Consider the following 24,945-nt stretch of genomic DNA (forward strand, 5'->3'; position numbering starts at 1 on the left):
TTCACTTCCTAAATCCATCCTCTCTGCTTCTAACTGCTGTGCCACCCTCCGTGGGGAGTGGCCGCCATGTGTTACCTGTCCCCTCCCCCGGGATGGAGACCCACAGCAGCTTCACCAACAACATTCCCATTCCTGCTCCTGTGAGCAGTGGCGGGGATGGGGTGCTCTTGAATAACCACCAGGAGTGAAGGCGCTGGGTGACGGCATTCACCCACGCCTCATCTCTCTAGGGCTGCCTCAGCAGCTGCCCCTCATCCCTTCCCAGTCATAAGATTCCCAGAGGCTCCCGAGGAGCAACAGCTTGGCCCTCCCCCTTCCCCCATAGACCTTTTGTCCTTTCTGAATCTGCAGGCTCCTGAGAGGCCTTCTGAGTGTGCCTTTCTCAGGGGGTGTTAGTGTGGGTGGTATTAGGAGGACCTGGGTTCGAATCGCAGTTCGGTCCCCACCCCCTGTGTGGCTAAGAGCAAGTGGCTTCCCCTCTCTGGGCTCTTGTTTTTTCATCTCTGAAATGGGGATGTTGTGGGATGAAATGAGGGAATAAGTATAAAATGTTGAAAGTCAGGCCCAGCACACAGGCGTTCTTCACCTGGTTCTGAAGAACAGTCAGCTGAGGTTCCTCTCACATCCTAAAGCCTTCCCCTTCCTTGGTCCGAGCACAGAGCCTGTCACCCGAGTCTCTTTGGATGGCATGCCCCTGTGCCCTCCAGGGCTGTGGGGGAAGGCTGCCGTGGAGGGCTTTGGGAACTTGTAGGTGTCTGGGACCACAGCCCACTGACGTGGCACAGCCCGCCCTGAAGTCAGGTGAGGGACAATGGGCCGTGTGTGGAACAGCTTCACTGGAGAGGGGGCTGCAGCCAAAAGCGCCCTAAGAGGGGGTCAGCTAGTGCCTCCCCTGTGGGTGCTGGAATCACAGACTGGGTCTCAGTTTCCCGATCTGTAAAATGGGGACCCACCTTGTGGAAATGTTTACCAACCAGGCAGGGGCAGCCATTGTCCTGGCCTGGCCTCTGGGATGGTGTGAGGAGAGAGGGAGGAAGAAGCAAAGGAACAGCAGTAACGGGTTCCTCTGTCTTGCCTTTAGATCACCATCTCTGCCTCCTTCCTACCCAGACTTCATTTCCGGCTGTCAGTCAGGAGCGGAGGGGCAGTGTTGGGGTGGGCGGCGGGCTCGCACATCTCTCCTGTGCTTATGGTGGACTCAGCCCCTGGGTCTGAGAGAAAAGGTGGAGGCTGAGGTCCAGGACCCCCCTCTGCTTGGGTGGGGGTCCCCAGACATGGCCCCACCTGGATCTTGGTTTTCTCATCTGTGTGGCGTGGGGTCAGTTCATTCCCAATTGCAGCCATCACTGCCCCTGGGGAGGTTGTGGGGGGGGGGGGGGGTAACAGGGATGTCAGGAGTCCTGTGGTGTGTCCTGCCAGGACAGCCTGGCACACCGGAGAACATGATGCCTGTGGAGCCCCATTAAGAGACCCCACAGGCCTGGCGCTGAGTAGGGAGGAGGTCATAGTCTGCAAAGCCGTTCCAGCAAAGTCACAGTCCGCGAAGGCCTTCCAAGTCTCTGCCCCTCATTCCTTATGAGGAAGCTGAGGTCCAGAGAGGGTTGGACACATGCCGCGGGTCACACAGCAATCCGTCCTCCAGATGTCTCAAAACCTGAAGATGTGCGGGTGTCAGGGCCTCTGCTGATCATGGAGGGTGTGCCCGCCAGGCTGGCTTCCGGCCACCTTGCACACCCAGCAATCTGTCCCCCTCTTCCTCTGCTTCCCTGAAGTTCGGTGGCGTGCACTGGATGAGAGACTCGTCTCTGGAGCAGGGCCAGGCAGCTTTGCCTGCTCTCAGTTCCCAGAAGGGACCCTTGCTGCTCATTGCCAGGCCCTCCTCCCTTCTCCTTCAGGTGGTGCTGCAGTCTGTGGTCCTTGCAGAGCCTTCTTACTCCCTGGCTCTACAACCGTCCTTGGCTCCCGTAGCCTGCAGGATGAAAACCAAACTCCAGACAGAGCACTTTTCCAACTTCTGTGTGTCCCCTGGGAAGCTTGTGCAAATGCAGATTCTGATTCCGTGGGCCTGGGTGGGGCCTGAGAGTCTGTCTGCAAGCTGAGGAGCTCGGGTGAGGCTGCGGCTGGTCTGCTACTCCTCCAAGGAGTGAGACCTTACTAGACCCTTGGTGACCTGACTTTGTGTCCCACCTGGTGTGCTCACTGCTCACACAGGACGGTGTGCCTGGGCGCACACCTGCCACCCGGTTTCCCTTCTTTGGCTCATTCCTTCTCATTCTTCAAAGTCATGCTCAAAGCCCCTCCACAGTGGACCCCTTGACAGAGCTAACTGCTCCCCTTCGGCACCTCCAGACCCCTTTAAAACCCTTGAAATCCTGAGAGGCACACAGCAGCACCCTCTAAAAGAGACGCCTTAGGTGTAAACCTGGCTCCACCCCTGGGTGACCTTGGGCAAGCCGCTTAACCTTGGTACCTGATGTTTATTTAAACCCTGCCTTGTTCCAAAATGGACCAGCAGTTGCTTCCAAACCCACTCTTGGATAAAATCAAGTGAAAATGTGCTCCGTGTGGGGACAGGGACGCAGGGCAGGGGAAGACCCTGTTTTCCATGTGTCTCCTGGTCTCTTGGTCCCCAGGGCCTGGCACGGCAGGCATTCAGAGAAACGCTGCCTGGAAGCTCTCCCATAACCCACAGCGTGACCTTTCCAGGAGCTTCTCATCCACAAAAGTAAATTCCAAAGGAGCAGGAAGAGAGACAGATTATCTTGATCGCTCATTGAAATGCATCTGTAGGGGAGCAAATACTTTCTTACAAGAGGGGATGGATGTCGCCCTCAAGTCTTGAGCACCGCTGCGCAGCCCCCCACCCTGAGGGGCCTGTAAATATGGGGTGGAGGGCTGCGTGGCACGCAAGCCTTTAGGGGAAGAGGGTGAGGACCTATTAAGAGCAGTTTACAGGCTGGGAATGGCCATGTCCTTTCCTGTGCAGTGTGGAGCTGGGATTACCCCAGAGGGGACTTTGTGTCCTGCGGGTGGACAGGGTCCTCACTGAGCACCTTGTCCTGACTGTTGCTGGGTACTATAGATCACGCTGAGAGCCTGTGCCCTCTTCCTTGCCTGCCCACATTCTCCCAGCAAATTCCTCCCCATTCGGGGCCCCTCTCTCTGACTTAGTACTCACCACCCCTTCTGTGGCTGAGACCTTGACCCCACTGCTGGCCCAACGACTCTGCCTGGAACGTGGAGCCTGCCCCACTGGGACATACGTGAAGTCACCCAAAGAAGCAGGCGCCCTTGGGAAGTAGGCAATGGGAGGGGACCTTGAAGAAGCACCCGGTCCCTAACCACAGTGCTGTACATTTCCATTCGCTGCAGGACACGGAACAAACTTGAGCCCCACTTGTTCCCATGTAACCCCAGGGGCTAGGACGTCATCTCTTGCTCTGTGCTGCATCTGGCAGGAGGAGAAATGTCGTCAGACCTACAGGCTGTTGACCGTGTGTCGCTCTCAACCCCCCTTTGTCCCAGCACCTATGTGGTGCCCGGCCCTCAGCTGGTGCCCACATACATTAGTGGGAGGGGGAGCATGAGCAGCTGGACAGCTGGAGGAGGGGCCCTGTGTGTCCATCGGGGTTGTCAGGGTCAGTCCTGAGACGGCGTGGGGGAATCCAGGAGTGTGCAGGACTGAGGCCCAGCTGGGGCTGGAGTTGTGGACAGCTGCCCCTGCCTGTCAAGCTCAAGGCAGGCGGATTCTCTGCCCAGCTCGCTTGGTGTTCCCCAAAGGCTGGGAAGGGGATGTTCCACGTGGTAGGCTGCTGGGCTTATCCTCCCCACGCCCCGTCTGCCAGAAAAGGAAACTGAGGGCCGGAAGAGGTAGTTGGAATGTCCGTGAAAGAGTACCAGGGACTGTGAGCGCAGGGGTTTCTAACCTGAGACCTGCAGACACTCTCTGGCATATGGCTGCCCTTTATCTGGCCCAGGTTCTGGCATTCCGTGCAAGATTCTACTGGAATCTGCTACCTACAAAAAAGTTTGGAAGGCACTGTTCCTCTTTCCTAGATGGGAAAACTGAGGCCTGGGAGAGCAGTCATTTATCAAAGTTCCAGGGCCAGTTCAGAGCAGAACTAGCCCCCTGGGGTCTGTCTGCCTAGGGCCCTAGCGGGAGGCCCCTGGTATGCCCTCTCCAGAGCTCCCCACCCAGACTTGGGCTGTGGGCATAGCAGGGGGGTGTGGGAGGACTTCCAACAGCCAGCCATCCAGTGGCCGTGTCCCCTTTAAGCAGAGAGCCGCCCGCTGCAGTGGGTGGACTGGTGCCCAGCCAGTGGGAGCTGTGAGCTTCCCTCCCACAGCCCCTCCCTGGGGGAGGGGGGGAAGGGTGAGGGAGGGCTGAGCAGCGTGGCTCCCGAGGGGAGGGAGTTGGTGGGCAGCGGAGGAGACAGTAGCAGACATGCTGTGTGGGCTCAGCCGGGAGACCCCTGGAGAGGCGGGTAAGTCTTGGGGACCAGCAGGCAGAGTGATGGGGCTGAGCCCTCTGGAGCTCCCAGGGAGGAGACTGGGACCGCCACTCCCCAGAGACCCAAAGCCTGGAGACAGTGCTGGGCAGGGCCCCCTGGCCCCCAGCGGGGTTGGGGGTGGGGGGCAGCCCACCAGAGGACTCTGATCCTGACTGCCATCCTGCCATCCTGAGGTTGGGGTCTGAGCCCACCAGGCTGTCCCCTGTCCCACATGGCACGGGCAGCAGGTAGGTCTGGAGTTACAGAGGGCAGCGCTTAGCCCCTCAGAGGTGCCTCAGGGAGGCATGTCCTGCCCTGGCATGGGCAATAGCTAGCGGGAGTGAGCTCCCTGCCCAGTGATGTGAGAGCAAAGGCTGAGCTCAGGGTGGTGTGGAGGGAGTTCCTGGAGCAGGCGGGAAGCTGGACCTGGTGGCGGCTGGCCCAGGGGCTGGTTGGTGAGCCCTGGGACTCTGGGAGTACAGTGGGGCAGGTGTCAAACAGCAGCCACATTTCTAGGTGGGGCCAGGACTGGCCCTGTGGGAGGGGCTCTGGAGCAAACACCATTACTCCATCCATCTGTCTGGCTGCCTGTCTCTCCAGCCTCATCCTGCTGGGCTGCCTTCCTCCCCTGACCACCCCTTCCCCTAGCTTGTCAAGAGCCAGGAGCAGGTCATCCTTTCCTGTCAGTCCCTTCCCACACTTAACATGCTTTTGATGGTACCCCCTTGAAACAGTTCCAAGGGCAGGGGCTGAGGTCCTAATGGACAGATGAGGAAACAGTCTCGGGGTGGGGGAGGTGGCCCACCCAAGCAAGGCCCCACGGCTACATGAAATGGCCAAGCCAGGACTGGCACCCAGATGACTTTTATAACCCAGCTCCCTCTGCCCAGTGAACTTAGTCTCCCACCCCTCACCCATGGCGAGGAACAGAGACAGGATCACCCCCAGGTCCCCAGATAATAACACAAATAATAGTAGCTGACAGCTGTTGAGATCTGACTTTGTGCCAGGCTCTGTTCTGAGCTCTTTCTCATTTAATTTTCACAAGATTGTGAGTTTGGTACTATTCTTCTCTCCATTTCACAGCTGGGGAAACTGAGGCATGGAGGTGTTAAGTGACTTGTCCAAGGCCACACAGCCAGAAGTAGCAAAGCTGGAATTTGACCCCACGTAGTCTGCTCCCTCCCAGGGACTACACTATAAACGGAGGCATTGCCTTCCTGGCCTGGGTGTATCTGTCCTCTTGACCTAAGGCTCAGGTGAGTGGGATGACCTTGTCCTGCAGTGGTCAGAGCCACAGGTCAGTAGTGCCCTGGAGACCTTCCCATGGAAGACTACCGGGGAGGCGTCTTCTCCTACCTCATGGCCCTATGGCCTCCACCTGGGCTTAGACCTCAGCATTGCCTGTCTGGAACTTTGCCCCTGTCTCTCCCTCAGCCTTCTAGCCTCTATCCCACCTCTCCATGCTGCCCTGGGAGGGAGCTTGCTAAAACTCAAATCTGATCACAACTCCTTATCCTGGCGTTTAAGGCCCTTCTTGATCTCCGTGACTTTTTCTCTTTCTGTTGACTTAACTGACCCCCACCCTCACCACTGCCGTCCTTACCCTCACCTCTTCTCCACAGAACTTCATAATTACCACATGAACTTCATGATTACCTGCCACAGCTGATGTCAGCACTGAGACTTTCTTTTTTTCTTCAGAAAAGTCCAAAGATGGAGCTTAGGCATAGTGGGATCCAGGTGCACAGTTAACATCATTAGGACTCTGGGTCTCTGCTTCTCTTTAGGTAAGCTTCATTTTTAGGCAGACTCACTCCTCTCCTTGAGGTACCCAGAGGTCCCTATAATCTTTGAGTTTAAGGTCAGTCATCTCTAAGGAAAGAGAACCTGTTTCCAACAGTTCTAGCAAACATCCCAGGGCCACCTTTTGTTGGCCCAACTTGGATCAAATGCTCCCTCCTGACCCACCACTAGGCCTCTGACTGACCAGCCAGGCCTGGTCATGCGGTCTCCCCAGGAGCAGGGGGGACAGGGTATCCAACAAGTAGTTACTCCATACACCGCCCCCCCCCCCCCGCATTTTGCAGGGAAGGCTGAGGCCCTGAGAAATCAGGCCACATGCAGAGCTCCTCAGTGAGAGCCAGGCTTGGGTTGGGGTCTGTGGAACATAATGCTCAGTGCCCTTTCTCTGCCCCTGATGGACTCCTGCCTGCACATGTCCAGTCTTGCTTCTGGGAGCCTTGTTCACCACACATCAACCCTAAGCCCCTGTGGAAAGGGATGTGTCTAGGCTTGGGTGCACAGTAGGCCTAAATACAGATTTTGGCAGGAAGTTGCACCCCCCACCCCCTCAATGTTCACTCTCTGACTCCCTGCCACAAAGTGGTCTTTGTTCCCAGGGCCTACTGGGCCTCAGTGAGCCCTGGCCGCCCGGTGGGGCCTGGAAAGGCTCAGGCAGGATGTGTGTGTGTGTGTGTGTGTTTCATGGGGATAAGGGAGGGTAGTCCTTCTGCTGTGGCCTGGCCGCCCATCCTCTGAGGGACTCTGACGATAACTGTCTGGATGGTCAGGCGGGCCTGACCTCTTACTGCACAGGAGGGGCTGTGGCCATGGGGAAACCCCAGGCCCTTGACTGCAGAGGCCACAATGTAGAACCCGGAGGTCCAGCTTTGCATCCTGGCTCTGGCTCTTCCTGATTCCGTGACCTTGAACAACTCATTTCACCTCTTCGATCCCCATTCTACTCTGTAAGTAGGAATTGAATTCCAGATTACTTAATGAGTACTTACCGTATGCCATACTTTCCATGCTGGACATGGTAGTGGCAGACAGACATAACCCAGCCTTCTGGATCTGATATCCTAGTGGGCAGAGGCAGATAGTAAATGAGATCATGACTTTTTTTTTTTTAAGTGGGGTCTGTTACATGGTGTTGAGTGCATGAAAAAGGTAAAGCAGAGAAGGAGGGTATGAGAGAAGACCTACCTTCCTGAGAAGGTGATATTTCCACAAATTCCTGAAGGATGTGATGGGGGTAGTTTGTGGAAGAGTCTTTTGGGCAGAGGGAATAGCCAGTGCAAAGGCCCTGGGGTGGGCACAAGTCTGGTGTGGGCAACAGTGGGAAGACCAGGAAACTGGAGTGGAGCTGGCGAAGGGAGAGTATTAAGAGGTGAAGTCAGGGAGGATGAGGGACTGTCAGTTGTGGTGAGAAATTTTGCTTTTACTCTTCACAGAGTGAACTGAATCTTTTTACAGCCCCAGGCAACCACAGTCAAGAAATTAAATGGTTCCATTGGTGGCTGAGGTTTAAGGTCATGCTCCTTAATATTGCTGGTTCCAGGGTGAGGTGGGAGAGGCCCAGAAGAGGCAGACCGAGGCCTGAGTTGAGGCTGCACCCTCATCTCACATGTTATCGGGGCCACTGTGGGCTCTACAGCCCTCTATGGGTCCCTTAGCCTTGTGTTTAGAGGGAGAGCACACAGTCGAGGGATAAGGCTGTGGCCTGCTGGGAGGCCAGAAAGTTCTGGATTCCAGTCCTTCCTCTGCAGTTCACCAGCCGAGTGCCCTCTCTGGGCTTCAGTCTCTGCATGTGTAAGCGAGGAAGTCCCGAAGCCTCCCTCCCCATGCGTTCAGCAGAGTTAAATGAGTTAGCACATGCAGAGTGTGGGCCTGGCACTCCTTTTCCGTGTTCATTTTTCCCAATCCTTGGCAGCAAGTGAATCGGGCATCTACTTTTAAGATCTCTTGGTATGGTTCTTGCTTCCCTTATAAACATGCATGGAATAGAAAGAGGGGTCATCCTGTTGCCAAGTTGATCTTTCCCTGCTACTCTCTCTGTGGGAGGCTGGCCTCTGGGGAGACTTGTCAGCTGTCGGGATTGGGGCATCACTCCGAGGTCAGCCTGTACCCCATATATGCTCTGGTCCAGCCTGCGATGACCAGAGGGGCATCCTTCTGTGGGCAGTGCCCAAAGGGGCTGGGCTGCTGCCTGGAGCAGAGGTGACTGCAGGACCATAGGCATTATCCGAGTCTCCCCAGGACTATCTGTCATGGGGTGGGAGGAGGAGGCCGGAGGGGGCCCGGAGGCCCGTGGCTCTGCCACTTAGGAGTTGTGTGGTGCTGGGAAGTTCCCTTGACCTCTCTGTGCCTCAGTTTCCTCCTCTATAACATGGGAATGATAATGGCACCCACCACAGAGGAGTATCGTGAGGATAAAGTGGTAATCATTTTAAAGGCCATAGAACATGGCTTGGGTTCAAATCTTGACCTTGCTCTTTACCATTGGAAGTTGGTCAACCTCTGTGCCTCAGTTTCCCCACACCATTGCAGAATGAAGTGAGGATGAAACAAGACAATGCTTATAAAGCACCTAGCACAACTCCCAAGGCTTACTCAGAAGGAGTTGCCATTATTAATCTACGAAAACCTTTCTAACAGGGTCAGTGACAGGGGCAGGGAGAAGACTCCGGAGTTTCATGGCTTCTGTGTAAACCCCATCATCTCCCTGCTCACACTGCCCCTGGAGGTGAGCCCTGGCAATGCGCAGAGTAGAAGCCTGAGGCTCAGAGAGAGGTGACTTGTCCCGGATTCCTAGCCAGCGGGCAACAAGGTTTAGAATCAGAATCTGAAGTTGGCCTAAGGCCAAAGTCCATCCTTCCTTTTGCAGCACTGCCTGCCCAGGTGGGAGCAACCAAGCTGGAACTGGCAGATCCCTTGGTGGTGTGCTGGAACGGTGAGCAGCCGCTGCCCCTGGGGGCAGCCATGGGCCACTGGGACAGTTAAGAAGGTTGGACCCGGGAGTCCCCTTCTCCTCAGGGGAGATGGGACTGGGCTGGACCTGCTGGTGGCTGGTCCTCATTTCCTCTTCTGCTCAGGCTGAGCCTGTGGGCCTTCGTTTTCTCAATAAATGAGAAAGATGCTGAATGCTGCCTCCTGGAGGTCCGGAGAACCAGGCTGAGTCATGGCTGGGTCTGGCACTGCCTTCTGGTGCCCCTTTCTTGCTGAGGCGGGATCCTGGCAAAGGCATCCTGGCCAAGGCATCCTGGCCAGGGGCTGACTTCCTTTTCCCTTTGTCAAAGCTCAATAGCTCCCGGGGGCCCCAGAGAGACGGGGATAATGAAGGCAAATTAGCAAAGCTTTCAAGAGAAATAAAATAAAAAAAGAAAGGCACCCACCCACCCCTGGCTGTAGCAAGGGGTGCGGGACCAGGTGTACTTACGCTCTGTTCTCTGCTCTGCCTCGCTCCCTTCTGCTCTCCCGACGGGGCCAGCCCGCATCCGCGGGACAGGCTGGCATTGCTGTGGAAATGCATTTCCCTCGGAAGCGAGTTCTTACAGGACGGATTGACTGAAGGCAAAAGCTCATAATTGCCCATTGCTGGAAGGAGGAGACGGGAAAAAAGAAACACGCGGATAAAAATATCTCTGTTTTTATGCACGTTTCCAGCTGAAAATTGGTGGGAAAGATGTTTTTGAAAAGCCTTCATCTCTAAGCATATAATTACCAAGTCCCAGAACAAAAAAGAGACAGAGCGGGAGAGAGCGAGCAGGTTCTGGGAGGGAGGAGGACTGGGGTCTGAACCCCCATGGGGTTTTCTATAAATAATATAATTCCCTCACATTCTCAAGCCTGGGCTGGCTGGAGCCGGCAATGGGTGGGGGGATACACTTCCATTTTATAGATAGAGAAATAGAGACTTAAGCCATACAGCTGGTTGGAAATTCTGACCCTGCCTTGATTCTTGGTTTGAATGCTGCCTCAGTTTCCCCACACCATGAGATGCTTGTGAAAGTGGAGCAGTGTGGCTGAACAGGCATCAGCAAACATTGTGACATTCCTCCTGAGTGCCTTCCTGAATATGGTAGGGGATCTTAGATATCCAGAAGCCTCTTAACTAGCAATAGCTGTCTAGAGGGAACTTAGTCTCCCAAGAGAGCTCATCAGAGCCACAGACTAAAATGCATGTCCCTTCCCCAGAGAGCAGTCTCTCAAGTCCCCATATATTGCCCACCAACTCTGTCTGCACACAGTTGTATGAATTCTGTTCTGCAGCCCATAGTCATGCCTGCCTGACAGCCAGGAAGAGAGATGTTCACAACTGGCTCCCTCAAAGCCAGCAAAAAATTGTAGAAAGGAGGGAGTTGGGGTCACTCAGTGTTAAGATGAACAGACCCGACACCTCTGTCCCAAGAGGGGGGCGGTCACTGCAGCCCAACTTGGCACCGTGCACTTCAGTGGGGCAAAATCTGAATATTGGGGTGTAGAAAGGGAGGAGAGGCTGTCTGGAAGACAAATATGGAGGACACTTCAGAGACACCCCAGCACATGGGCCCTCTCTTTCAGAGCCAACATCTTGCAGCCTTTGGGGAGCCACATTTGGGGGTCCCACCGTTCCTCACTCTAGGTTTCTGGATTTTTTTTGCTTTTTAACATCTGGGCTCAAAACACCACATTTAACCCACTGTTGTTTCATGCTCCATTCTTTGGGATCCTACTGCTCTTAATTTGGTGAACTTGACCCTCTGGTTTCTTGTCCTCTCCTTAGGAGCTAATCTTCCCACTCTCCCATCCCCAGACTCACACCTGGAGCCAGCAAGCTTATCTCTGGTCTTCCCAGGACAGCCCAGGAGAGAGGGATTTTCCAGTGGCAGAATCTCATTTGTAGGGGATAAGACCAATTTTAATTCCAGAATTGCCCACATGAAATTCCAGAGACCTCCTCTGTCACATAGTTGATAGAACCCCGTCTTTTTAATTTTATTAGCTCAGAAACATCTTGTTGAATCTAAATGAAGTGCAAATTAAGGAACTGTAATGGGAGGCATTATACTTAATGACGTGTTGCCTGAATTGGTGGTGGCTGGTGTGAATAAGGGGCCTGGGGGAAGAGGTGGGGGTGGGGGCTAGTGAGGGAAGCTGCTGGGGGCCCAGCTCCAGAGGCCCTGGAAATGATTCTGGGCTGAACTGCTGTCTGATTTGTTATTTACTACCTTCTGGCAAGCAAAGGGAGCCTAGGCTTGGTCTGCAGATGCAGAGTGCTGGGGAGCTGGGTGGTTTCTCAGTGGTTAGAGCTGCAGGTGGTCAAGGGTCTCACTTTCCTGAGATCCTGGCTGGGCCATGACCCTGACCTCATGCTGAACCTGACCTAGTCCCAGCCTGAGCCCCACACAGACTCTAGAGCAGTGATTTTCAATGAGGGTTCAGGTCGGGTAATATTGTTCCCCTACCAGACGTTTGGCAACATCTGGAGTCATTTTTGGTTGTCATGATGGGGTGGGGTGCTATTGGCATCTAGCGATTAGAGGGCAGGGATGCTGCTGACCATTCTATAATGCAGAAGAGAGTCCCCCCCCCCCCCGCCCACCCCACGTGGAATTATCTAGCAAAAAAAAGATGTCAGTAGTGCAGAGGTTGAGCAACGTGCTGTAGTTTGAACCCTGTCGCTGATTCTGACTGAGCCCTGACCCTGAACTCAAGCTGAGCTCTGACCTTGACCCGGACTGACCCCCCATCCCCACCACGTGGAATTCTCTAGCAAAAAAAAGATGTCAATAGTGCAGAGGTTGAGAAACCTGCTGTAGTTTGAACTCTGTCCCTGATTCTGACTGAGCCCTGACCCTAAACTCAAGCTGAGCCCTAACCTTGATCCAGACTGACCTCCACTGAACCCTAATCTCAGATTAGGGATGGGATGGAATACTCAGCTTCTGCCCCTTGCCAGGACTGATTCCTCTCTTAACCGTGCTTCCTGAGTTAGGTCCTGCAGTGGCCCTAGGCTTAGGGAGAGGAGTGGCCTTCCACAGCTGGTGAATCACTGAGCCAGGGCCTGCCCTCAGGCAGGGCTGAACGCTGAGCCCTTTGTCTTAACACCTGGCCAGGGTGGAGCTGCAAGAATGAGGGCAGCTGGAGAGTTCTTCCAGATTGGACGGTTGTGGGGAGGGCATGTGCAATCTCAAGTGAGGCCCAAGGAATCTGTGGAAGCCTAAGGGGCATACCTGGTGCTGGGAGGGGTGGTCCCCCAGGGCAGCACGGGAGAGCCTGCCAGCTTGAAGCGTTGTCACTTGTCTTTGCCCAGCTCAGTCCGGTGCTGAGAAAGGACCTGGAGAAGGAATGTGAAAAAAAATAACCTGGTCCAGGGAGCCTGCAACGTGGGGTGGCATGGGCAAGGGGCCTGGGGTTAGGTCCTGGCTTTTTGCAGAAGCTGCCTTGGCTAAGGACTTTGCCCCTCTGTGTTGCAAGTTTTCTCCTCTGTCAAGTGGAAGTGATGGTACCATCTGCCTCCCACCGGGGCCGCTGTGACAAGTGCACGAGATAGAAGGGGTTAGTGTGGATGATTGGTGCATGACGCATTTAGCCCCCTTCCCCTCACCTATCAGGGCGTAGAGGAGAACCAGAGTATGAACAGGGCCTAAGACAAGGGGATGCTGAGGGGACGCATAGGCTCTGGGATTCTCCCAGAGCAGGTAACCTGAAACCTTCCAGCTTCAAACTCCTTTGAGATGCATAGATGAATTCACAGGAAATGAAGAGGGTGAGTGGCAGAGGAGATAAGCATGGTCTGTATATTGGCTTCTATCAATTTTGTACTGGGTGTCTGGCCAGTGCAAAAAGGCAAATGACGTAAATAAAAAAGTATGAAGCTTAGAAAGTAAGAAATAAAATTGTCACTTTTCACAGATGACAGAAAATCCTAAAGACCCTATAAACTATTTAAATTAATATAGGGATTTTAAATATAGGATTTAATATCAGAATACAACATCAACTGTATTATTATATACCAGCAACAAATGATTAGAAAATTAAATTTGAAAAGTGATCCAATTTACAATAACATTAAAAAACACTTCAGATATCTAGGAATATATTTAAAGAAAGATGTACAAGATTTTTGCCCATGAAAGTACATAACATTCTTGGTAGAGATGAAAGAAGACAAAAATAAATGAAAGACTAGATCATGTTCATTGATTGGAAGACCCAGTATTATAAAGATGTTACCTGTCCACAGATAAATCTATAAATTCTATACATTCCTAATCAAAAAACAAAGAGAAAACCGAAAAACAGTAGGATGAGTGCAGGCTGATGCTGAGACTTCCCTTTTGGGGTGGTAGCAGGAATGAGGGTGTTAGCTGGTCTGGTAAACAAGAGCTTGGGTTTTGATAGCTTAAGGATGCAGGAGATGATGCCCCTCATCCCTTCCCTAGTTGGAATTCACACCCCAGCAGAAAGCCAAGACTTTTAAAAAGATATACCCTCAGTGAAAGTGAGGATTTAGAAAAAATCCACGCATCTACCAAAGAGGTAGCATGTCTGTCTCAACTAGGTCTTGGGTGGTCTCCTTTGAGAATTTGTGATCTGAGATGTGCCCCTTGTTTCTGTTGGAGGTTGCATTTCACACTACATCGCTGGTTCCAGAATCCTTGAACCAGGGTGTGGGTAATGATGCCTTGGCAGGCACTGAGGGGAAGGAATTGCAAATTCTTTCTGGACCCTGGAGGGACTGGCTTGCAACCAGGCTGAATAAGAGTCCCGCAGATAAAGCCCCACCAAAGATGAGCTCACCGTCAGACAATTACCAAACTCAGGAAGAAATGAGAAATTTCTCTTGGGAGGGAGAGTCATCAAATGTCCCAAATAGCAGAAACAGCTCTCAAGAGTCTGAGAAATAGAAGATTGAATAACAGGGCGCCTGGGTGGCTCAGTTGGTTAAGCAATTGCCTTCGGCTCAGGTCATGATCCCGGAGTACCGGGATCGAGTCCCGCATCGGGCTTCCTGCTCAGCAAGGAGTCTGCTTCTCCCTCTGACATTCTCCCCTCTCATGCTCTCTGTCAAATAAATAAATTTTTAAAAAAATCTTAAAAAAAAAAAAAGGAAGACCGAATAACAGATAACACTGAAAAGATTTAAAATTATTAGAGACCTGTAAGACACAGTGGGAAAGGACAGGACAACATACGAAAGCAGAATGAGGATATAAGCAAAAGGACCAAATAAAGCTTTCCAAAACCAAAAATGTACTCGTTGAAATTAAAAACTCATTGAAAGGGGCACCTGGGTGGCTCAGTGGGTTAAGCTGCTGCCTTCAGCTCAGGTCATGATCTCGGGGTCCTGGGATCGAGTCCCGCATCGGGCTCTCTGCTCAGCAGAGAGCCTGCTTCCCTCTCTCTCTCTGCCTGCCTCTCTATCTACTTGTGATCTCTCTGTCAAATAAATAAATTTAAAAAATCTTAAAAAAAAAACTCATTGGAATTAGGAAAATTTGAATATGGAGTGGGTATTAAATTAATAATTAAGGAATCATTTTAATTTTATAAGGTGTGATAATGGTATGTTTGCTGGATAAGAAATATGTTCCTTTTTTTAATGCATACTGAAATATTTAAAGGGGTAAAGGGGTTTGTTTTAAAATCTTTCAATATAGAGGGAAGCCTGGGTGGCTCAGTGGGTCAAGCGACCAACTCTTGGTTTTGCTCAGGTCATGGTCTCAGGGTCATGAGATGGAGCCCTGCCTTGGGTTCTGTGCTTACCCTAGAGTCTGCTTGAGATTCTCTCTCCTTCTCTGTCTGCCCCTCCCCCTGCTCTCTCACACACACTCTCTCTCTCTCTCTCTTGCAAATAAATAAATAAATAAATCTTTAAAAAATAATAAATGTGGGGCACCTCGGTGGCTCAGTCATTAAGCATCTGCCTTCAGGTCAGGTCATGATCCCATGGTCCTGGGATCAAGCCCTGCATCAGGCTCCCTGCTCTACGGGAAGCCTGCTTCTCCCTCTCCCACTCCCCCTGCTTGTGTTCCCTCTCTCACTGTGTCTCTGTCAAGTGAATAAATAAAATCTTAAAAAAAAAAAAAAAAGGTACCCTAACTAATGTCGCCAAATGTTGGCGAGAATGTGAAACAGCCGGACCCGCTTGGCAGTTTTTAACAAAGTTAACCTCATTCTTACCATACGTCCCAGAATCCCACTCCTGGATATTTACCCAGGTGGGATGGAATGTGATGTTCAAATCAAAACTTGTATGTAGATATTTATTACGGCTTCCTGAGAGATCACCCCAAACTGGAAAGAGTGGAAGTGTCTTTGAGCCGGTGTATGGCTAACCACACAGTACATCTTCTCTGCCATCGAACACAGTCAGTAATAAAAAGCAACAGACTACTGATCCATGAAAAAACATGTGTGAATCTCAAATGATGCTAAATAAAAGACACTAGACTCCGAAGCCCACACACTGTAGGATTCTATTTATATGGCATTCTAGGGAAGCCAGAATTATAGAGAGAGAAAACAGACCAGTGGTTGTTGGGAGGTGAGGGGTGCGGGGGGAGGGCGCAGGGACTGGCTATACAGGGGCAGCAAGGGAGAATTTTGGGGGTGATGGAAATGTTCTAAATCCTGATTGTGGTGGTGGTCAAGACACATTTCCCAAAACCCAGAGAAAAGCATGCCACAAAAAATTAATTTGGATGTCTATAATAAAAAGATGAAAATATAAATTGGGGTAATGCACTAAAACACACACCCATGCAGACTGCTAAACCCCACCGTCCGTTACTCTGTGCTAGGTGGGGCCCGAGAATTTGCATTTCTGACGAGTGCCCAGGTGATGCTGGTAGGGCTGGGCTAGGGACCCTCCTTTGAGAACCTCTGCGTTGTACTAGTCTATTTTCCTAATGTTTGAAATCTATGAAAAACTTCTCCAAGCATTAAAAAGGCAGATGCTACTATAGATGAGACATCCCTGAGAGATACCAAAGTAGGAAATGTGATGGAGAGAGGCGATGGGTCGTGGGAGAGAAAAACGCAGTCCCAAGGAATATCCTTTAAGCATTTCCTAAGAGAGAGGGGAAGAAAACAGCCCTTGAAAAGGAACAGGAGAGTGTTTTCTAGAATTAAAGGAGACAGACTTATCTCTGGCTGCCTAGACTGTCTGAGACTATGAATTGCAGACCCTCAAGTGCGGTCCTCACGAAGACATGTTAATCGAGTCCATTCAAGATTGAGTTTGCTCATGGTCGGCACTGTCTCTCCCGTGTGAAGGTGCCTGCATGTGAGTGAGCTGCCAGTCCCAGCGGGTGTGCAAGCACAGTCCTGGGTGGTGGAGTCTGCATACCAGTCTAACACAAATTGCCCAGCTCCCCAGCAGTGTGCCTGGGGGCCTACGTTGTCCTGCTGGGATCTTGAGCTCCTATATCTGTATGGTGCAATAATCTTGTCCATAATCAACGTTGTGGAGACGGTTAACCACAGAACGGCTGGGAAGCTCCCTGTATAGCACTGCTGTTCAGAACGTTGTTCAGCCCAAGGGCAAAATGGAGCCTCTGGGTTGGGGGGCGCCATGAGGATGCCCCAGCAGAGACTTGGATGGAGACTTGGATGGCAGGAAGGAACCCCCTCTTCCAGGCCACATCCACAAAGCAGAAGATTCCCAAGGCTGAAAGCGTTCTCCTGCACGGAAATGAAAGTGCAACTCGGGGCTTTTTCTCTTTCTTGCCTGCAGACGATGGGCCTTACTCCAAAGGAGGCAAGGATGCAGGAGGGACCGATGTGGCCCTGGCATGCCGGAGACAGAGCATTCCAGGTAATGAGCCTCCTCTCTTTCCTCTTTGTCCTGGACGCATGGAGAGCTCAGAGTCAGGGTCAGATGGCATTGGCTCTGCCGTTAACTTGCTGTGTGACCTTAGACCAGTCCCTCAACCTCTCTGATCCTTGATGTAAAAAGGAGATGATCTTACCCAGAATTCTGTGGCCAGATGCCCCGTTTACCAAGTGTCGGTCTCACTTGTACTAGAGCTGGGGGTCTGGAATTGCCCCATGCTGCCCGCTCACCCCCTCATCTGTTGACAGAGGAGTTCCGTGGGGTCACCATGGTGGAGCTGATCAAGAAGGAAGGCAGCACACTGGGCCTGACCATCTCAGGTGGCACCGACAAGGATGGGAAGCCCAGGGTCTCCAACCTGAGACCCGGGGGGCTCGCTGCCAGGTGAGGAGGGGGCTTGGCGGGGTAGTAGGAAGGGGCCAGAGGCCAGTGGAAAATGTACCAGAGTTATAGGTAAAGCGATCAGGCAGGTTTTTCTAGGAGAAGCCAAATGCTTCTCAGAGCAAAGCCTCCAAGGCAGGCTGTAATTCTAGACCCCAGCTACTTCTCTTCTCTTTACACAAGGGGCTGACTCGGCCACAGAATCCCACTCTTGCCAGGCCCTCCAGGCGTTTGCAAGTGCGGTTACCTCCTTGGAAGGCCTGTTCCCCACTGGCAGACTCCTGCTCACCCCTCGGTCCTGCTTCCGGGAGGCTCCCCATCCCAGGGTGAGGCAGCTGCCCTGCTCTGCTCACATAGCCCTGGGTGCCACTTGTGGACACATTGCTCTGGATTTTCCTGTCCTCTTACCTGTGTCCCTCCCTTGGACCATGAGCTCCATAGACCTGGGGTTTGGCCTGTCTGGGCCTGTCTGGGCCTCGTACAGAGCAGATGCTGATACGTGTCCAGTGGAGCAGAATGTATTAGCCGTCAGAGCCCAGGGTGAGTGCTTTAGGAACTAGCACAGAGAGAGATGATCCGGCCACTCTGCAGGCTCCTCAGGGTTGGTCAGAACCTTCCTCAGGGGGGCCGATTCCCCCCAGCAGGGGGCAATGCCAGGGCTGGGTATCAGACAGGTCTAGGTTAGAATCCGCGCTCTCTTAATAACTTGCTGTGTGACCCTGGACAGGGTCTGACCTCTCTGAGCCACAGCTTCCCCATCTGCAAAATGGGGATTCAGAGATCATAAGGATTCAACAGAAGAGGGGGTGTGAGTGCTGGCACCTGTCACCATGCATGTGCTCTGGCCTCCTTGCTCCCAGGAGTGACCTGCTGAACGTGGGCGACTATATTCGGTCAGTGAATGGGATCCATCTGACCAGGCTCCGCCACGATGAGATCATCACCCTGCTCAAGAATGTGGGCGAGCGCGTGGTGCTGGAGGTGGAGTATGAGCTGCCCCCGCCCGGTGGGTGCCCTTGGACGGGGAACTTTCTCCACTGCCTCAGTCGTGGGTAGACACAGCTATCTCCCCACCAGCACCTGGGTGGTGGGGACCAAGCCAGCTGGGGACCTGAGTGGGTGGGACCTGAAGATTGGCCACAGACATCTAAGTCGCATCTAGGGACTTTGCCTACAACTGCAGTATGCTGTCACCAGGAGGTGGCAGAGCCCTGTTTATAAATCAGTGTCATTTTGTATATTTAATGTTTGTATATTTAATGCTTTTCCTTAAGGGGGGAAGGTTTGGGGAATGTTGGCTAAAAAAATTGTTCCCTGTCCTACTGCACTCTCCATCCTACCAGCCTGCATTGAGTACAGTGGCCTAGGGTTTAGCCTACCTTTGAATTTTCAAAGTTGGTCGAAAGTCTTAAGATTTGAATAACAGAATTCAACCCTGGCCTGAGCCCATGACCATGGATTCAAGTCTGAGTTCAGCAGAACTCTTGAAGTCTTACTTGTCCTACCTGTAAATGGGCAGAGGTGGGGGGAGTTTACCCTCCCTGTAAAGCTCTCCTGGAATGAGCTTTGGGGATGTCTGTGGCTTGGTCATGTGACTGAGGGACTCAAAGGAGCCCTCCATTTCTCCCTAGCTCCTGAGAACGGCCCAGGGATCATCACAAAGACCGTGGACGTCTCCCTGTACAAGGAGGGCAATAGCTTTGGCTTTGTCCTCAGAGGTCAGTCTAAGAGTCACACTTGCGGGTCAAGGGGTGGGAAGGAGGCTAATGTTGATTCCATATGTGTTCTGTTTCGCTTTAGTAAGGTTATAGATACAGATATATAGTACATGGATAGACAGATTAATAGATAGATGGCTTCTGACTTTAAAGAACCAAGGACCATTAGGTCAAAGGTTAAATGGAAAAATTTGTCGAGCAATGATATGTGCATGATTGCTGGGAGTGAGGTTGAGAACAAAGTTTGGAGCTGCCTTGGAACCAGGGCAAAGAGGGGAGTAAGATGAGGTCATATGAAGAGAAGCAAATAATTTAAGAGAGAGAGAGGATTTCGGTCATGTCACTAATTTCTCTCCTCCTCTGTGGAGATTTATAGTTGGAATTCTGTAAGAGGGCCTGTGAATTGCAAGGACAGGCCCTCAAACAGATTTAATGAAAGGAGCCGGCTTAGGCGCTGAGTCTGGGCCTCTAGGTATTGAGGTGGGTAGATGACTGCCACCTCCTGTTAAATTCTGTCCAGGGGGTGCCCATGAAGACCTACACAAGACCCGTCCGCTCGTCCTGACCTATGTCCGGCCCGGCGGCCCCGCTGACAGGTGAGCCTGAGCCGGAGGGAGCCTTTCCTTGCCCTGGCTATGCCCAGACCCCCCATGAAGAAGGCAGACTAGAAGCCATTGTGCCCATTCACCAGATGAGCAAACTGAGGCCCAGAGAGACGCTGCCCCTTGCTACAGAGTCACTCAGGATTGTTGGTGGAGCCAGGACTCCATCCCAAATGACAGAGAGACCAAGCTCTTTCCTCCCTGGTGTGCTACTGTCTCAGGGGTGGGGAGGGAAGCAAGCCTTGACGTTATGGTGTTCTTCCCTTTCCTGGCTTTTTGTTTCCCCCATCTGTGGAATGGGGCTGATACTGCAGCTCCTGGGAGTTGCCTTGAGAGATTTTGGGGGCACCGTGAGCAGTACCACTGTGGCCTCTGTTGTGCACCCTCTGGGTTTTGGCCGTATCACCCTGCCCGTGGCGCAGCCTAGAAGGACCAGGCGGGCAGGGCCAGGAGGAGAACGTGGGAGAGGAACATGCCCAGTTTCCAGCATCTGACCCCCTGACCTCCCCAGTGGGAGATTCTTGGCCATTTTAAGAGAAGCCTGGAACAGCCTTGTCAGAAGTCTAAACCCGTTCTTGGGACGGGGCCTTGTGACGAGCTATTCATAGTCCCTCCCAGAATAGCTTTGGCCACCTGTTGGGACAAGCATTCCAGGGTGGGGATTTGACCCAAACCGAGATGAACCCCAGCTTGGGCCCTTCTCCTTGGAGGCCCCTGCCAAATTCGTTCCTAGGAGCATTTGTCACCAGGCTAGAATCGCTGCTGAGAAACCAAAGTGGGGGCAGGGAGAATGGACCTGAGGATGGGCAGCTCGAAGCCTCCAGGCCACCCCACCCCTGATGCTGTGGGGCCCTGGCAGGGCCAGTGTCCCTTCTGGCCCTGGCAATCTCCTGTATCCCTGGGGCATCCCTGCGCAGGAGTTGAGCCGGGGCTCTGGATGCATGAAGCACCAAGCAGGGTGGGATATGTCAGAGCTGGTCCCAGCTCTCTTTACATCCCTGCTTCATGGATGCAGCTGCTCCCCTAGAGCCGCCCCCATGCGCTTCCCCCACTGTGCCGTCCCTTCCTCCTTCACCTGCTGCCTGGCCCTCTCTGTCCCCCGAGACCCCTCCTTTCCCACCCGCCTCTCGGCCTGTCGGCACTCACACGGAGCCGGGCTGGCTGACCGGGCCCTTCCCTGCAGGGAGGGCTCCTTGAAGGTGGGGGACAGGCTGCTCAGCGTTGATGGGATCCCGCTGCACGGGGCCAGCCATGCTTCTGCCCTTGCCACACTGCGGCAATGCAGCCACGAGGCGCTCTTCCAGGTGGAGTACGATGTGGTCATCCCAGGTGAGTCCGGGGCCTGAGGTCTCAGGCTGGAGCAGGACGAGACCCAGGGCTTGAGGGGAGGGATAGCCCGCGTAGATCCTCACCACAGCAAAGGCGGTGTGACCTTGGGCCGGTCACCCAGCCTCTCTGCACCTCTCTGGGCAATAAACGCCATGTGCCAGGCATTGTTGGAGGCCCCAGGGATTCAGGTGAGAGCGACACAGATGAGGTCTCAGTTCTCATGGAGCTCATGGGGAGAGAGGGACAGTAAACAGAATAAATCAAATACAGAGGGTGTCTGATGGCAGCAAGTTCTGTTGGAACAAAAAAATCAGGGAGGGATGGGAAAGGCTGGGGAAGAGAGAGGAGCTGGTGGCCCGACCAGGCTGGTTGCCAGGGAAGCACAGAAGGGGTCACATTCAGGAAATATGAAAGTCGAATGGGTCTGATTTGCTGACATTTGGACCTGATGGCAGGGATTAGGGGTTGGGGGCAGGCGAGAGCAGAAGGAGCTAGGTTTTGTTTTCAAGCCACTGGGTGGGTTCCGGGGTGTCCTTTCTGAGTGCAGAAAGGTGGTTGTGAACACACAGCTCGGGGCCAGTGAACCGCAGGCTGTGAGCACCTTAGTGTCGTCCGGCAGAGCCCTGGGGTCAAGAGTCCCTCAGAGCCAAATCCCTGTCCCGCCTCTGCTGCTGAGGGCTTGTGTGAACTTGAACAAGGCCTTTGCCTCCACATGCGTCAGTTTTCTGATCTGTGAAATGGGTGCAGTAATCCCTACCCAGCAGTGAGGATTACACCAAGACTGCAGAGGGAGGCTGGGAAGGCAGGTGCTCAGTATTTGCATTTCAAACTCTTCTTGCCTTCCTGGTGCCAGATACGGTGGCCAATGCTTCTGGGCCATTGATCGTGGAGATAACCAAGACGCCTGGGTCAGCCCTGGGGATCTCGCTCACTGCTGGCTCCCACCGGAACAAGCCAGTCATCACCATTGACCGCATCAAGCCGGCCAGCGTGGTGGACAGGTGAGGCACATACTGGGGGCCGCCACCATAGGGGGCCGGGATGCAGGGGGAGAGACCGTGGTCCAGAGCGCCCTTGGGCCGGACCAGCCTCCCTCTTCCCTCTCCCGCCTGGCCAGGAGTGGGGCCCTGCATGCCGGAGACCACATCCTGTCCATCGACGGCACCAGCACGGAACACTGCTCGCTGCTTGAGGCCACCAAGCTCCTGGCCAGTGTGGCGGAGAGAGTGCGGCTGGAGATCCTGCCTGCACCCCAAAGTCGGCGGCCCCTGAAGCCCTCAGAGGCAGGTGGGTCCCTGTGGAGGGTCTCCAGAGCCAAACCTGACAGCTATGGGGAAGGGTGCATGAGGTCCCAGATGCCTGGGCAGGCTACAATGTACTGAAGCAAATGTCCATTCCTGTTGGGAAGCTCAGGTGGTCAAGGGCAGCGGCTGAGGGGAGGAGGGGCAGAGGAACACCCTGAATGTTTGAGTTGACAGTCCACCAGCTCGGGTGGCCCAAAGCGAGTTCCATCACTCTTGCCTAAGTTAATAGGAGTATAAGGGCTAGCCTGAGGGAGAGAACAGTCCTTCTGTGCTCGGTGCTGCTCAGATCTTAGATCTGGGGCTCAACACTGGGGTCCTCGGCAGGTCCAGAGGAGATAGCCAGTGAGTCAGGAGGGTCTAGAGTCCCCCCCAACTTTTGAGGAGTTGGGTCTCCAGACTGGAGCAGGGAGCTGGGGGCTAGGCACTCCAAGGGCAGAGGAAGCCGGTGGTCTAAGAGACGAAGGGGCCGAGCCAAACCCCGGGCCGGGTGGTCACAAGGAGGCAGCTTTGCACTCAGAGCCTGGAAGTGCCTCCACCCTTCCAAACCTTGGGCTTTGGGTACCAGTGCCAGCCCTGCTCCAGCGGAACAGGTGCTTTACGTCTCTGAGCCTCAGTTGTCTCATCTGTAGGTGGGAGCACAGGCTTGGGAGGGGTCAAACAAGGTAGAGGGGCACAGCCCAGGACTGTGGTCTGGAGGGTCAGGCTGTGAATTCCAGGCCTCAGGACATAGTGCGTGGGCAAGGATGGAGTCGGCCCACCCCATCCTTTGCAAGCCTAATTGATCGTGTGGGAGAGAAAGAAATCCCCCAAATAAAATGTGGGGAGATAGGCCGTGGGGAGGGTCCATTTCTGTGGCTCTGTGCGGACACATCTCCGCCAGGGTCTGCAAAGGCCCCCTGAAGCCACAGTGAGAGTCGCTACTAGAGGCTTTGGGGATTTGAACCAGAGTGACTCATTCCCACTCCATTTACGACGTACCTGCTGTGGGCTGGGCTCAGCTCTGGGGCTTCCCGTGGGTCATCTTTTTTCCTCCTGTGACAAGTCTGTGAGGGCGGTAGTGCTGTTATCCCACTTTACAAAGGCGGCTGACGCTCAGAGAACCACAGGGCACCGGGCTGCCGACATCCCTCCGAGTGGCCCTCATTAACTGGGCCTCAGCTACCTGCCAGGCACTGCTCGAGGCACATCCTACATCTTAACTCATTCAGATCCTTCCCACTATCCGGGAGGCAGCCACTCTCTTAGTCCCATTATACAGATCATGACGATGAGGCAGGAGGTGCCAAAGTGACTTATCTCAGGGACCTGGCAGCTGGCCCGCGGGTTGGCCACGCCCCTGTGTGAGGATTGGATACGCTGCACAGGGGGCAGAGTCAGTTGGATACCCTGCACCAGGCTGGACCACAGCCCCCTCCAAGCCCCAAAGGAAGAGCTAAGAAAGACAGGACCTGGGGAGTCTGGGAGGAGGTGTTGCCCAGCAGGTGGCTTGGAGGATCAGGTGGGGCAGGTGGGGGAGGCATGATCTCTGGGGTCCCCTGGGAAGCGGATGGAGAAGGAGCACGGAGATTTCATCTGGGAGGAAGCTGTGTGAAGGTTTGGAAGGGAGGAAGCCAGAGCAGCCTGTCTGAAGCATAGGTCTGAGCCAAACTTGGCCAACCCCACAGGGGCCCTGGGGCATAGGTTGTCCCTGAGAGCCCAGCAGGGGGAAGAAATGGCCCAGACCAGTGCCCACGGCTGCTCGGCCCCTGGCCCCTGTGGCCAAGGCTGCCCAGGCCACAGCACTGCAGGAGATCCTGAAGGTGCAGGGGCCTGATGCCGTCTGCCAGCTGCACTGCTCAAAGCTGATGGGCCAGGTCTCAGGCTGGGGCCGCTTTCCCTCCCATCCCTGCTGCTGCTTGGCTGGGTGCTGAGCACGGTGCCTGGCACATAGTGGGCATCCGGGACATGCAAGCAGCGTCTGAATGCCTGGCTTGGCTTGGCTTGGGGGAAACTCAGGCTGTCTGGTCTTGCTTATCCTCACTTCATCTTGCAGATGGAAGCGTGGCTCCAGGGGGGCATGGTGAGTCCAGACTCACTCAGTCTCTAATGCCTGCACCTCTCTCTCCTCTTCTTTGGGCCACAGTGAAGGTGCAGAGGAGTGAGCAGCCACACCGCTGGGACCCCTGCGTGCTCTCCTGTCACAGCCCCCGGCCCGGCCACTGCAGGACGCCCACCTGGGCCACACCTGCTGGCCAGGACCAGAACCGATGTAATGTGCCCACCTCACTGGGGCTTGTGCATGTTTCATAGGGCAGGAAACCAAGACTTCGAGAAATTAGGAGGTCTGCCTGGCATCACGTAGCACATTAGTGATGAGATGGGCCCCTATCCCTGGCAGCTGGATTTCACCCAGCTGTGAAAACCCTGCGGTCTTTGAGGCCCAGAGTGGGCGAGACCTGCCTGAGGTCACATAAGCAGTGTTTGAGGTGAAAGGGGAAAGGTGTCCCAGTGTGTCTCTGTGGTGGGGTGGTTGCC

The 24,945-nt window shown here is 53.8% G+C and overlaps 1 protein-coding gene across 6 annotated transcripts in view; it reads left to right on the top strand.

Annotated features, from left to right (window-relative positions):
- GRIP2 (glutamate receptor interacting protein 2) overlaps positions 1-24,945 on the top strand; it is a 114,747-nt gene that overhangs the window by 69,072 nt on the left and 20,730 nt on the right. For 4 of the 6 annotated variants that reach the window (XM_045991761.1, XM_045991756.1, XM_045991762.1 and 1 more), the window contains exons 2-10: positions 16,999-17,079; positions 17,346-17,481; positions 18,339-18,484; positions 19,110-19,196; positions 19,717-19,792; positions 20,982-21,127; positions 21,981-22,128; positions 22,245-22,414; positions 24,554-24,679. In XM_045991761.1, the coding sequence (XP_045847717.1) occupies positions 17,366-17,481; positions 18,339-18,484; positions 19,110-19,196; positions 19,717-19,792; positions 20,982-21,127; positions 21,981-22,128; positions 22,245-22,414; positions 24,554-24,679 (1,015 nt within the window). In that variant the 5' untranslated portion in view covers positions 16,999-17,079; positions 17,346-17,365. Of the gene's footprint in view, positions 1-4,416; positions 4,485-16,998; positions 17,080-17,345; positions 17,482-18,338; positions 18,485-19,109; positions 19,197-19,716; positions 19,793-20,981; positions 21,128-21,980; positions 22,129-22,244; positions 22,415-24,553; positions 24,680-24,945 lie in introns of those variants that run through there. The other 2 variants (XM_045991759.1, XM_045991760.1) reach the window with 2 other exon arrangements.

This window comes from Meles meles, chromosome 20, assembly GCF_922984935.1.
Source record: "Meles meles chromosome 20, mMelMel3.1 paternal haplotype, whole genome shotgun sequence".
Classification (NCBI taxonomy): domain Eukaryota; kingdom Metazoa; phylum Chordata; class Mammalia; order Carnivora; family Mustelidae; genus Meles; species Meles meles.